The sequence below is a fragment of the Argiope bruennichi genome, chromosome 4, assembly GCF_947563725.1.
Source record: "Argiope bruennichi chromosome 4, qqArgBrue1.1, whole genome shotgun sequence".
Classification (NCBI taxonomy): domain Eukaryota; kingdom Metazoa; phylum Arthropoda; class Arachnida; order Araneae; family Araneidae; genus Argiope; species Argiope bruennichi.
In genome coordinates this window covers 95,931,667-95,944,045 of record NC_079154.1, presented here as the reverse complement: position 1 = coordinate 95,944,045, position 12,379 = coordinate 95,931,667, and the positions used below count along the sequence as shown (strand labels likewise).

At 24.7% G+C, this 12,379-nt stretch overlaps 1 protein-coding gene across 2 annotated transcripts in view; it reads left to right on the top strand.

The window, feature by feature from the left end:
- The window catches only part of LOC129966135 (signal peptide peptidase-like 3), a 63,344-nt gene extending 51,864 nt beyond the window's left edge, over window positions 1–11,480 (top strand). For both annotated transcript variants that reach the window (XM_056080523.1, XM_056080522.1), the window contains exons 5-13: window positions 1,538–1,616; window positions 3,093–3,205; window positions 3,438–3,544; window positions 3,681–3,752; window positions 5,257–5,345; window positions 6,032–6,077; window positions 6,258–6,405; window positions 7,587–7,696; window positions 9,078–11,480. In XM_056080523.1, the coding sequence (XP_055936498.1) occupies window positions 1,538–1,616; window positions 3,093–3,205; window positions 3,438–3,544; window positions 3,681–3,752; window positions 5,257–5,345; window positions 6,032–6,077; window positions 6,258–6,405; window positions 7,587–7,696; window positions 9,078–9,146 (833 nt within the window). In that variant the 3' untranslated portion in view covers window positions 9,147–11,480. The remainder of the gene's footprint in view (window positions 1–1,537; window positions 1,617–3,092; window positions 3,206–3,437; window positions 3,545–3,680; window positions 3,753–5,256; window positions 5,346–6,031; window positions 6,078–6,257; window positions 6,406–7,586; window positions 7,697–9,077) is intronic.
- Window positions 11,481–12,379: the final 899 nt, after the last annotated feature.

Genomic DNA, 12,379 nt, shown 5'->3' with positions numbered 1-12,379 from the left:
CTATTAATTTGTTTTCTCTTTATTCTCCCTTTTTATTTCTTCTATCAATGAAATTCATTTTATATATGCCTTTATATACTTATATATATATTTCCATTGATTTTATCAGTAATTTTGCATTAATATTATTGTGTGTTAGAATACTCATTCTATAAATTTAAAACTAAAATCCATCCATGTCTTTAAATAGACAATATTTTTTTTAAAATTCTTTATATCAAATTCTATGGTTCATACGAGGTCTCTCAAAAAATCATTGATACTTTTTCATTTATTATTCTGTTTATTATTATTATTTTATTTCATTTATTAAACTGTCTCTCCTTTTTTGTGTAAAGTTTGTTTTTATTGTTTTTTTAATGTTTTTAAATAATTTAATATTATTAAATTCATGATTATATGTTTTAATTAATAGACTATTGTTTTAGCTAATTTGGCTTTAATACTATATCGATTATAATTGATCACATTTGCTGCTATAAATGAAATGTTTATGTTTAGTGTTAATATATTTACATTCTTGGTTAGCAGTGTATTTGATTATAATTTCTTTTATTAATTATAATCATATAAAATATTTTATGATATAAAATTTTGTTTTAAATTGTTGTGTCTAAATTTGCTTAATTTGAAAAATCATCCCCCTTTAATTTTTTATTGATATCTATTTATTATTTTGTTAAAATTGATAGTCAATAATTTGAGAACTAATTTGAAATTTGATTTGATTTGATTTCATAATAAAAGATTTAATTCTTAATCTGTAGCAACTAGCTCATCTCAAGAGAAAATTTTGAATTTATATACTTAAAATACTTTTTTTAAATGCTACTAAGAAGATTGGATTTTTCCATTTAAAACAGGAAGTAAACTGGGGAAATTGCATAAATCCTTTTTACTTTGCATAGAAAAGGTCTGTTTAAAAAAAATTCTTCACTCACTATTGTTCTTTTCTTTTTATGTAGTTTTCGAAATGCTATTATTTTTGAAATATTTTCAGTCAATCATTATTGAATAATAATTAAAACATTTTTTAATGCACCATTTTGATTATTTTTTTCCTTTTTTATGAAACTTGCAAATTTCTTTTTAATACTAAGGAATTGAAATACAACAGTATTTGCTTTTAAGTTTGACTTGAAGTTCATAAACTGAATTTTTTTTTGGTGCAGTGCTTTACTTTTTAGTTTTAGTATAATGTTAGTTTCTTAATCTTTTTCTCTGTAGATTTGAAAATATTTAAGTATTATTTATGTTTCCCATCCAGGTCGGAGTGTAGTGAGTTCTTTTGCTGTATGCTGACTCCAGCTGAAACTTGAGATTTCTCATTAAAATTCCTGGGATCTGGCAGTACTTAGTTTGGGGCTTATTCCCATTAACTTGTATATTTATCATGTTTAATTACCTCTGTCTTCATACTGTCATTTGATTTCATAAAAATAGATTGAAATTCTTTCTTAATTCTCCCATGTTTCTTTTTTTTTGTTCCTTGAAAATTTTTAAACACATTGACATATTTTCTTTCCTTGTTTTTCAGTCATAGCAACAATAGCATTAGCGTTTCTTTTATTGCCAATGTGTCAATATATCATCCGACCTTGTTCTGATGGAAATAAGTGAGTTGTATTAAGTGTATTCACTGTACATTTAAAATTACATTTTGTGATAAGAAATACTGTATTTTCGGACTTTGAAATTGAAATAATGCTTAATTTGAAATTATATTAATAGTTACATGTCTTTACAGTCAACACATTAGTATCAGGCAAATTTTGAGTTATAAAATGTTTTTAAGGTTTTATAATTTTAATAAATTTTCAGATAAAGTTGATTTTTTTAATGGCTGATTTTCTTTATTCTATAGTCTAATTCATTTGTACCTGGGGTGAAAACATAAAAAAATCTACATTAAGTGTTTATATGTAAAAAGTCATTCCCTTCTAATAAAAATTACAAAATCATCACAACTTTTAAGTTAATTAAAGATAAAAAAATGTATTGGGTTCTTATTAACTATAAAATTATTAAATGCTGTCTAAAGTAACATATGCAGTTACATAAAAAGTAGCAGCTCATGATTACAAGCTAAATAAGGGGAGATTCTCTTTGTATTATCTGAAGCTTCGATTTCTCTTCCATTTGCAATTTCTGTTTATATTAATAATTGAAACTATATTATATCATTTATTGGAACAATGTTCCTTTTATTGCAGAGAAAATTATTTTTGTTTACAGATTATTCCAAGAAAATATTATTTTAATTAATATATATTTATATGAAAAATCATTAATTTTCTTCATATAAAAGTGTACTGTGAATTATTTGTAACCATTGAATTAAATAAGCACACTTTGTGTATTGTGCAGTGATAAATAACATTATTTGGAGCAGAAGATGCCACATATTGAAGGTAGAAAATTCGAGATTTTCATCTTAAACACAGATTAATTTGAAGAGAAGGGATGTGAATTGTTATGATGATATGAATTAAAATATAGGCATATATTTTAAAAAAAGAGGGGAAAGAGGATTTGTTGCATTTGACAATATTTAGGAAGTTTGACTAAATCGTATTTATTTGAATTCCTAACAAATAAAACAGCGGCTGTTCCATATCTATGAATGTTCTGAAGTCGATATCACTAACTGATATGTATTTTATGTAGATATGTATAGAAAATTAAATATATACAAAAATTTAAATAAAATGAATTTGGATTTAAATATTTTATCCAATTTTTTTTTATATGAATAAGGAATTAAGCTTAATTTATCACTAATTATTAATAAATTTGCTTATATATATTTTAGGCATTAGTGTAGAAAATCCTTACTGTCAGTATCTTGGATTTATTGATTAAGAATTGTGAGTTTAAGGCCGTTTCTCTAAGTTGTGTTGATATATCAAATCCAATAACATACTTTGATGCTTAAAAATGTGTTGCCAATCTAGCAAATGAATTCAACTTTTCATACATTTATGTTTTTAGGAAAATAATTCTATAACAAAGAATTTGTATTGGTAAAATAATTCTTTAATGGTATTATTAACTTTTTAAATATTTATTTCATTATTTTTTTATATATATAGAATATCATTTGGGATGTGTGGACGATTCACTGCAGCTGAATTGGTCTCATTTGCCTTGTCAGTTACAATTGTATGCATCTGGGTTCTTACTGGGCATTGGCTGCTAATGGATGGTTTGTCCCTTTTTTTTATGAATCAAATTTTTGTCTCCTTTGTCCTTGTATATTTTTGTTTCAATTTTAGGTTTTCATTGTTAGTCTTAAATTAGTTGACTGTTATTTAAGGAATATATATATAGATTTTTTATATGCATATATATTATTTTTAATAATTTTAAATGCAACTGGAGTACCATGAATTTTAAATAGTTACACTAAAATGTTTCTTTTCTTTCTTCTTTCTCAGCAATGGGGATGGGACTATGTGTTGCCTTTATTGCTTTTGTGCGGCTACCAAGTCTTAAAGTTTCCACTCTTCTACTTACAGGCCTTTTAATATATGATGTTTTTTGGGTAAGTATTCATTATACAATACTTTTTTAATTTTTAGGGATTTGATTCATACTTTATTAAAAAATTTTTATTAATTTGTTTTTATCTTTTTTATTTCACTTTTAAAATTGTTTAATGTTTCATTTTATTAATTTAGGTTTTCTTTTCGTCATACATATTCAATGCAAATGTGATGGTTAAAGTGGCAACAAGACCAGCAGAAAATCCGGTAGATTTTGTATTTGGTCTATTATAATTTGTTATTCATTTAGTCTATTATTAATTCATATAATCTATTAATGCAATCTAAGTATTCCTGATGTAAATAAAATAATACACTTTAAAAATGTACCTCACTCAATATAACATTTATATTATTATTCACATTCAAATTGAAAATTGAGGCCTATAAAAAGATTTGATATATTAAAAATGTCTTTGTATAGTTAAAATTTCTTAATTTATCTTATAATAGGCAACCAATATTTGGCTAATGAAATATTGAAACTTCTTTTAGTTATATTTCCTGAGGCAAAGGGTATAATTTTATACACAGAAATGATCTGCACAAATTTCTAGTTATATCTTTGGGAGTAAAAGGTGCTTGAATCTTCAAGAGTGTTTGTGGTTAGCCTCTACTTAATTTCTTAAAATAATTCAAAAGATTAATTGGAACACACTTTCCAGTATGAATTACGTGTTGAATGAAAGATTTTTTCTACCTTGTTCAATTATAATTTGGACCTGTTTAAACTTTCCTTTGTCATTCATGATTATAATTAATCAGTCATCTATAGATCATCATCTTACATCTCTTTTTAAAAAATTCTAATTAGCTAACTGCTGCCAGCATTACATTGCAGAAATTCTCCTTAATTGATGTAAGCTAGTTACCATGAGTTCAGCTTTTATTTCTGCATTTAGAAATAATAGAATGTTTTTTTATGTTCCTATTCTTAAAAATGAAGGAGTTGACATTCAGAAGTCATATTCTTTATCCGAGTTTTTTCGTGTCAATTATATAACAATTATAATCTATCCTGGGGAAAAAATTCAAGATTTTTTTTTATCATCTTATACTTAATTTTTAAGATTATATAATTTAACTTTCATTTATTTTATTTATTAATTTACAAATAAATTTATTTATTTTTACGTACAACATAATTTTGTTTTCTGATAATCATTGAAGTGGGCTTCATGTTTTCATAATTAAATGTTTTCATAAATGTATTTAACTTGCAGTTGCTTTCATATCCTCAAACGTTCTGGCAGCATTTTTAAAAAACATTCACTCAATTAAGTTTCTGTATTTAAAACCTTTATTCCCAATAAAATATAATTATTAAATTTAACTATTTCTGAAACTTTCTCTTGATTATTTATTAAAAAAAAAACATTCTAATCACTAGCATTTAAATTGTTAGTGCAAAAAAGTGGAAGATAGGGACTTAATATATACTTTGTTTTATTATATTTTCAACAGTTGATTCATTTGAAATTTATTAGTCAATTGGAAGAGAAATTGTCTTCTCAAATTGCCTAATTTAGAATTTGTCCTGTAAAAATAGAATTAAATTGCATGCTATTTTTGCAGAATGATTACATTTAAAGTAAAAGTAATTCAATGATTACAATGAAATAAAATGCAATCGCTGAAATATTGTGTAGCTTTTATTCTCTTATTTGAAATTAAATTCAATTTGTTATTTAAAGTTGCATTTATTTTTCAGGTTGGCATTGTTGCTAAAAAACTTCATTTGGGAGGAGTTGTTAGAGAAGCCCCTAAATTATCTCTTCCAGGAAAACTAGTTTTCCCCAGGTAGTAGTGCAACATCTCTGCCTTTCTGTAAAGAAATTTTAATTTCAAACATAGATATTAGCAGAATAATTTATATTGATTCATTTTACTACAGTCTGTATTTTGTTTGTATATGCTTTGCAGTTTTCATACACTGTAGTTTTTTTATTCTTTCTAATTGAATAGCTTCTGTATATGGATTTAAAAAGCAATGAAATGCTATACATTATTTCTGCTTATTGGAGAAATTATTAAATCAGATCCATTCTATATTGAATATTTTGGATTTATAAAATATTTGATTCTTTCTTAGTTTCATTTGTATAAATTGATAGAAATGTTTGTTGATTGTAAATTTTATACCAAGTTTGACAAATTCCTGTACTAATAGCTTGTTGAAAGTTGGGAAAATCTTTCATTTTATTTCTCTTAAAAAGGTATTGGCTAATGTGACTAAATGATGAGTTTTTATAATAAATTGTTGTCAATTGAGAGTGTTGACAATTTAAATATGACCGTAATGTAATTTTTAAAATTTACTTTTAACGGTTTTAAAGATAATCATATTATAACATCTTATATCGTATTTTAGTAATACATGTATATCAATAACTGTATGGATTATAATTCATTAGTTTTTGATCTACATGCATTTTAAAAATAATGTATATGTGTATATATATTGTTAAATATTTTTTCTTTCTTAGCATGCACAATAATGGTCACTTTTCTATGCTGGGACTTGGTGACATTGTAAGTTGACTGAATTCTTTTGATTCTGCTTATCAAGTTTAGTGAATTATCGAACAGTTTTGTGTTGAAAAATGACATATATTTATAAATGAGATAACCTTGCTATTTTTTAAAAATTACTTTCAGTTGATTTATGTATAGCAGATTCTTTTTAAATAACTATTTGTTCATTTTTATTAGGTAATGCCTGGTCTATTGTTGTGTTTTGTACTCAGATATGATGCATATAAGAAAGCTCAGATCTGTTCAGCTGAAACTGGAGTTCCTCCACCCAATCAACTTAATAAAATATCATATTTTCATTGTTCTCTCATAGGATACTTTTTAGGTAATTTATAAAATTGTTACATTTTTGTTTTCAATTATTTTATGAATGTTATATCGAAAATAATATCTTGTAATATGGAGGGGGAAAAAAGAGCCAGGCTTTATTGAAGTATGGGATGTATTGATTATGTTTTCTAATACTTTGATGTATTTTAACATCTGATTATCAAATTATTTTACATATGTGTAGTTTTTTTCAAGATGCTTTAATGCTTTCATTTAGTTTTGATGCTGCTTATCCAAAGAATGTATCAAGATAAATTCTCATTCATATTTTTAAATAATAAAATGGTTATTTTGGACTATATCATTATTCTGCAGCACCTGACCTGATAATGACATAAATGAGTTTATCAAGAGAAATGATCAGATCTTTGTATAATTTAATGAATTTAGCATTTAATGTAGATTTTAGCATTTAATGTAAAAGCAATTTTTTTTTTTTTTTTTTTTGCTGAGTAGATACAAAAATACAAGCATGCATCTTTGTATCAATTTGATCATGCCTGTTAATTCTCTCTATAAGTAAAAATGTAAAAAGAGACATTGGAGAGAGAGTAAAATTGAAATTTTTCTGAAATCATGTACAAAATTATGTTCATCAATTTTTTTAATGATTTTTATGGCGCCTGAACAGAATTTGATTTCTGCTTTTATTTATTTTTTAATTTATTGTAAAATTTAACCATTGGTGACTGAATAATAAGGCATAGTTCTGATGAATGGATAGTGACATATATATTGTTTTGCAGATTCATAATAATTGTAGCATATGTAGCAAATTATTTTTTATTCTTTTATTTTTTTTGCTTACAAATTAAGGCCAGTAGTATGACACTGAGTTTTTAGAACTGAAAATTCTCTTTCAAATTAATTTTGGTTTTAATTTTTAATTAAAATTTAATAAAAAATTAAATATATTTTGAATTTTTTTGTTGTGCATCACACTTTTCTAACTTTTATTGACCATTACATTACCAAGATAAATACACAAACTGCAAAAAAGAGGCATATTTTATTCAGAATGAAAATACATGTAAATCATGTTTGTTATTTAAAAAAAAATATGTATTAAACTATAGGCATCTATTAAAATTTAATTCTGAGCCTTATTTTGTCTAATCAGTTTTAATAAATGAATAGCATCTACTGCAGTTTGTAATAAACACTATTTTATTATAGGTTTACTGACTGCCACCGTATCATCAGAAGTATTCAAAGCAGCTCAACCAGCATTGTTGTATCTTGTCCCTTTTACTCTTTTACCTTTGCTCACCATGGCATACCTCAAGGTAACATTATTACTCCATTACGTGCCTGATCATAATGTTTCATGGCAATATAAAAATTCTCATTTAAAATCCATGGTAGGAAGCAGTTGAAATAACATTTATTCTTAGTGTTGTATTCAGTTGGAAATTTTAATTTTGTTTCACATTTAAAACAAAATGAACAAGACAGTTTAATTTTCTCTCTCATACACAAAAGTACAACTAAAACCAGCTGATAGTACAGTACATGAAAGTCTTGCAGTTTGAGGAAGTTTCCATTATCATTAAGATCTTTGAGCAGCTAGAATTATAATTTTCTGATGTAGCCACAATTTCTTTTTCTTGTTGATGAATCCGTAACTTGAATTCTAATATGATAAATGCAGCAAAAGGATGCAAGATAATGGCAATACTTGGGAATGCTACTGACTTGACGTCATAAAATTCTCAATAACATTTATTGATTGACACTCTTACTAACCTCGGTGATTCATTTTAGTGATAATTGGCATTTTTTTTACACATTTGGGAACAACCATACCGAATTCTAATCTTTGAATAGGTATGAAGAAAAATTTTTTTTATACAATAGAAAAAAAATACTGGAGCCATGTTCAAAGGCAGGCTCCCTCCCAATGTGGTCCACAACATTAAAAGCAATAAATAGAAAAAATAAGCACAATTTTCACCAGATATGTTTAATATTTATTTTAAATTTTTTGTCTTTGAAAATTCTTTGGGGGCATTGTAAATATTTTTTGCATCTGTGCTCTTTTATAGTGATGACTGTCCTGTATTTAATTATATGAAGAAAATTTTCAGTCTCTGTTCTGGTAGAAAACAGGAATATGAGAAATTATTTTAACTGATTTATTAAAATTTTTATTTCCAGAAAATGATTAAAATGAAAGTTGAAGTAATATTATGGTAAAATTTGCAATGCAAAAGATTTGCAACTTGCAAATTATATATGATGATTAATGACAGAAAATAGAGATTATAATTTTATCTCTTAATATTTATTTATTGATCTTTTGTAAATATTGCAAAAATTATCTTTCTGTCATAAAATTCCAATATTTTAAATCGTTAAATTTATATTTTTATGTAAAATTTAAAATTTTCGTATATTTTTCTGAAATATTGATGATTTATTGAAATGAAATAGTTAGAAATAAAAATTTTCAGTTAAACCGAATAATTATTTATGTATTAGAAATTTAGGTAAGATTATATTTTATGCACTTTACTCATTGATTTGTATATTGAAAACACATACAAGTGGTTTAAGATTTTTAATGTAATGAATCTGATTGATGTATACATCTCAAATTGGAAAACTTTACATATAAATTGAGAAGGCACAAGGTTGATTTACATGTTTTAAAAAATATTTTTACAGGGTGATCTTCGTAGAATGTGGAGTGAACCTTTTATAGTAACAATACCTTCAAAACACCAAGAAGTTTGACGAATCATCAGTGGCAGTTGCTTTTTTATGTCCAAAGTTACTGCTGCTATAATATTCAATTTTGTATAGAAAAGTGTTTTCACTACAAAGACAGAATCTGAATCCTAAATATATTCATACCAATAGTTTTTTTTTTTCTTCTTTGGTGGAGGACTGAAATTTGTAGATCATGGTATATTGATATATGTGATAAATTAATAGAAATTTAATGCAGGCGAATTTATTTATAATTTGTAGTAAAAATACTTAACATGATTATTATACTAACAAAGTGTTTTTGTTATAAATTTTTATCAAGTTTTTTTTTTTTTGTTGTTGATAACAATGTATATTTTACATTAGTGTTGAATCAAGATCTTTTATATTTTTTACACATTTATTTTATATCATATCCCGATGAAAATTTCTTTTGAAAATATGTGATTTAAATGATTATTGATATTACTGAATGCATGGACCTGTGATTAAATCCTATCAGTTTATCATGACCACATTTGAAATATTCATGACAGGAATTTGTACATATGTATATATGATATATATCTATATATATATCAAGATTTATTTATTTAGCAATATAGTGAATATTTCTGATGTAAATAAAACATTATTCAAATGAATTATTCTATATCGCAAAACAAAGTTCAAAATCATGCATTTAGTTCAAGAGCTTAAATTTGCAATGATTAGAGAAAATGTAATTTTATGTCTGTTTTATTTATCTGTTAAAGGAAATTGTAGTTCTTTTGATTGGTTAATCTTTTAAGAAACTTTTCTTCGCTCAAAGAATTCAAAAATACTTTTATTCTAGATCTGCTATTTTTCTTGAAAATTTTATCTTGCTCATTTTTGCTTTTGATAATCAAATCAATCATATTTTAATATATTTAATGATGATGTATTTTTATTTCTATGAATTAGTAACAATTGTTTTCTTTGTGATTAAAATAGTATTAATCTTGAAGTTTTTAACAGCCTGTGTTGAAATTCTTTAATTTTTATTTATGGCTATTTCAAACTGTCACATTTCAAAAACATCTATTTTTAAAGCTAAACAGTCAAAAATTTCTATACTTTCAGTCATAATTTTGCATTTAGATGAAAGATGGCTTATACTTAAAATTACTTTTTCTCTATCATTTAAAACTTAAAAAGTTATCAGCAATGAAAATTTAGAATGTATGCAATCAATGAAAAAAAAAAAAATCAAAAATGTTTTTCTTCCTAAAATGAAATGCAATAATTTATAAGCTTCCTTTTTGAATCGATAATTAATATTTTTACTTAACAGAAGAAAAAAATTAAAGTTAAAAAAATGGCTTTATTTACATATGTTATGTAAAGAAAGGTTTGCATAATGAAGTACTATTTAGCTTATTAATAATTTAGAAAATTAAAACACATTTGTATTTGTTAAGATGAAGAATTAGAAATTAACTTTTAGTATTAAAAATAATTGACACAGTTTTATCGCTAAATATATTTTCTTGGTTTGTGTTTATTATTGTAATTCTGTGTTGGAATAAGTTGCAGTATGAACCAATGGGGATTTTTGAGATTAAAATAATTGCAAATACAACAGTCAAATTTAATAATTTAACTTATTTGCTACTTATATTGTTTTTATACATATATCACTGCCCATTTTTATGATATGTTTTAAAGTGGTTGTAAGAGAAATGAGACATTTTTGTTCTTGTGTTGAATATAAACTCATTTCTCATTCTTAATTATTTTGTAAAACTGTTATTTGTCTCTAATGTGTTTTAAGTAGTTATTTTTATGACATACGTATTATCACTCCTTACTTAAACATTTCTCCAAACAACTGGAAAATACTGCATTAAACACATATTGCTTTCACATACAATTATATAATTTGCAAATGTGTATGCCAGATATTATACAATATCATTTTATCATAGCACAAATAGAATTTTTTTATACAAATAAAACCAAATTACTAAGCATATTTCAATGTTTTTATTCCCCTGTAGCACACACACATATATATTATTTAGCCTAATGATACTTATTTTATGTTTTATGCACTTAAAATGCGATTCATTTCAAACACATTCTCAGTTTATCACCAGAATGTGTTATCATTAAATCTGTGTATGCCAAAACTATTGTAAAATTTCATTACTTGATGAAATCTTATAAATGACTGAGATCCCAATACTTTTGTTTTATTATCTTTACTAGTTCTGCACACTATGTGTGTTTTCTTATACAAGTTATAGTTTATTAAATTGTATATACTTCCAGTTTTGATACTCAACTTTAAGGGAAAAAAATCATGTTATAAATAAAATAATGTCATTTTTTTCACTGTTGTCATTTTTATTGTGTTTTTTTCACTAACTCTAAAATTTCAATAAATCAAAAATGAGTTTCTGTTTCAAGAAAGCATCAAATTAATTTAGAACATATTTTAAATGGGGAAGGAAGATTATTAATTTTTCTGCTCTGCCTTTAAGATACCAATTTGATATTTTTAATTATTGGATTATTTAAGAAATTTGGACTATTGTCTAATATACAGAACATTAAAAAATGAAGAAAAAAACCTCTTGAAAGTTTAATAGAACATGTAATTTAAAGACTTTGGGGGGGGGGGGCACAGGATACAGAAGTGGCCAAGTCTTTATTCTATCAGATGGTACAGGTCATAAGTCAAATCACTGCTGTCCTTTGTTCTGAAATCAGATGTCTTGTTTGCATCATAATGAAATAATTAATGAGACATGCTGTAATATTTTCAGGTTTGAGTTATACAAATTTATAGTTGAAGCTGACTAACTTTTTTGAATCTTTTCCAATTAAATATAAGATTTTGTTATAATTGCCACATGTGCTATTTTATTCAATATCAATTAAAGATTTCTTTAGTGAAATTTTGCATTTTTTTTTGTCACTATCCAAGAAGATAGCTAATTAGTAAACATTTTACAAACTTGGTAACAAGGCTTTAGAATTAATTCTATTTGAACCAAATATATCATAATATTTAATTTTTATTGAATTTATAAGACTAGGCATATTTATGATGAATACATTCTCTAAATTTATTTAGAATCATTGCAAAGTTCATTTATTAAGTAAAGAAACTAAATGAACCAATTAAATTCTGAAAATAGTGATCTCTAAAGAAATATGCATGTTATAATTTTGACATTACAATTTACAACTCAAAATCTAAGCTATGAAGGAAATATAACTTGATATAA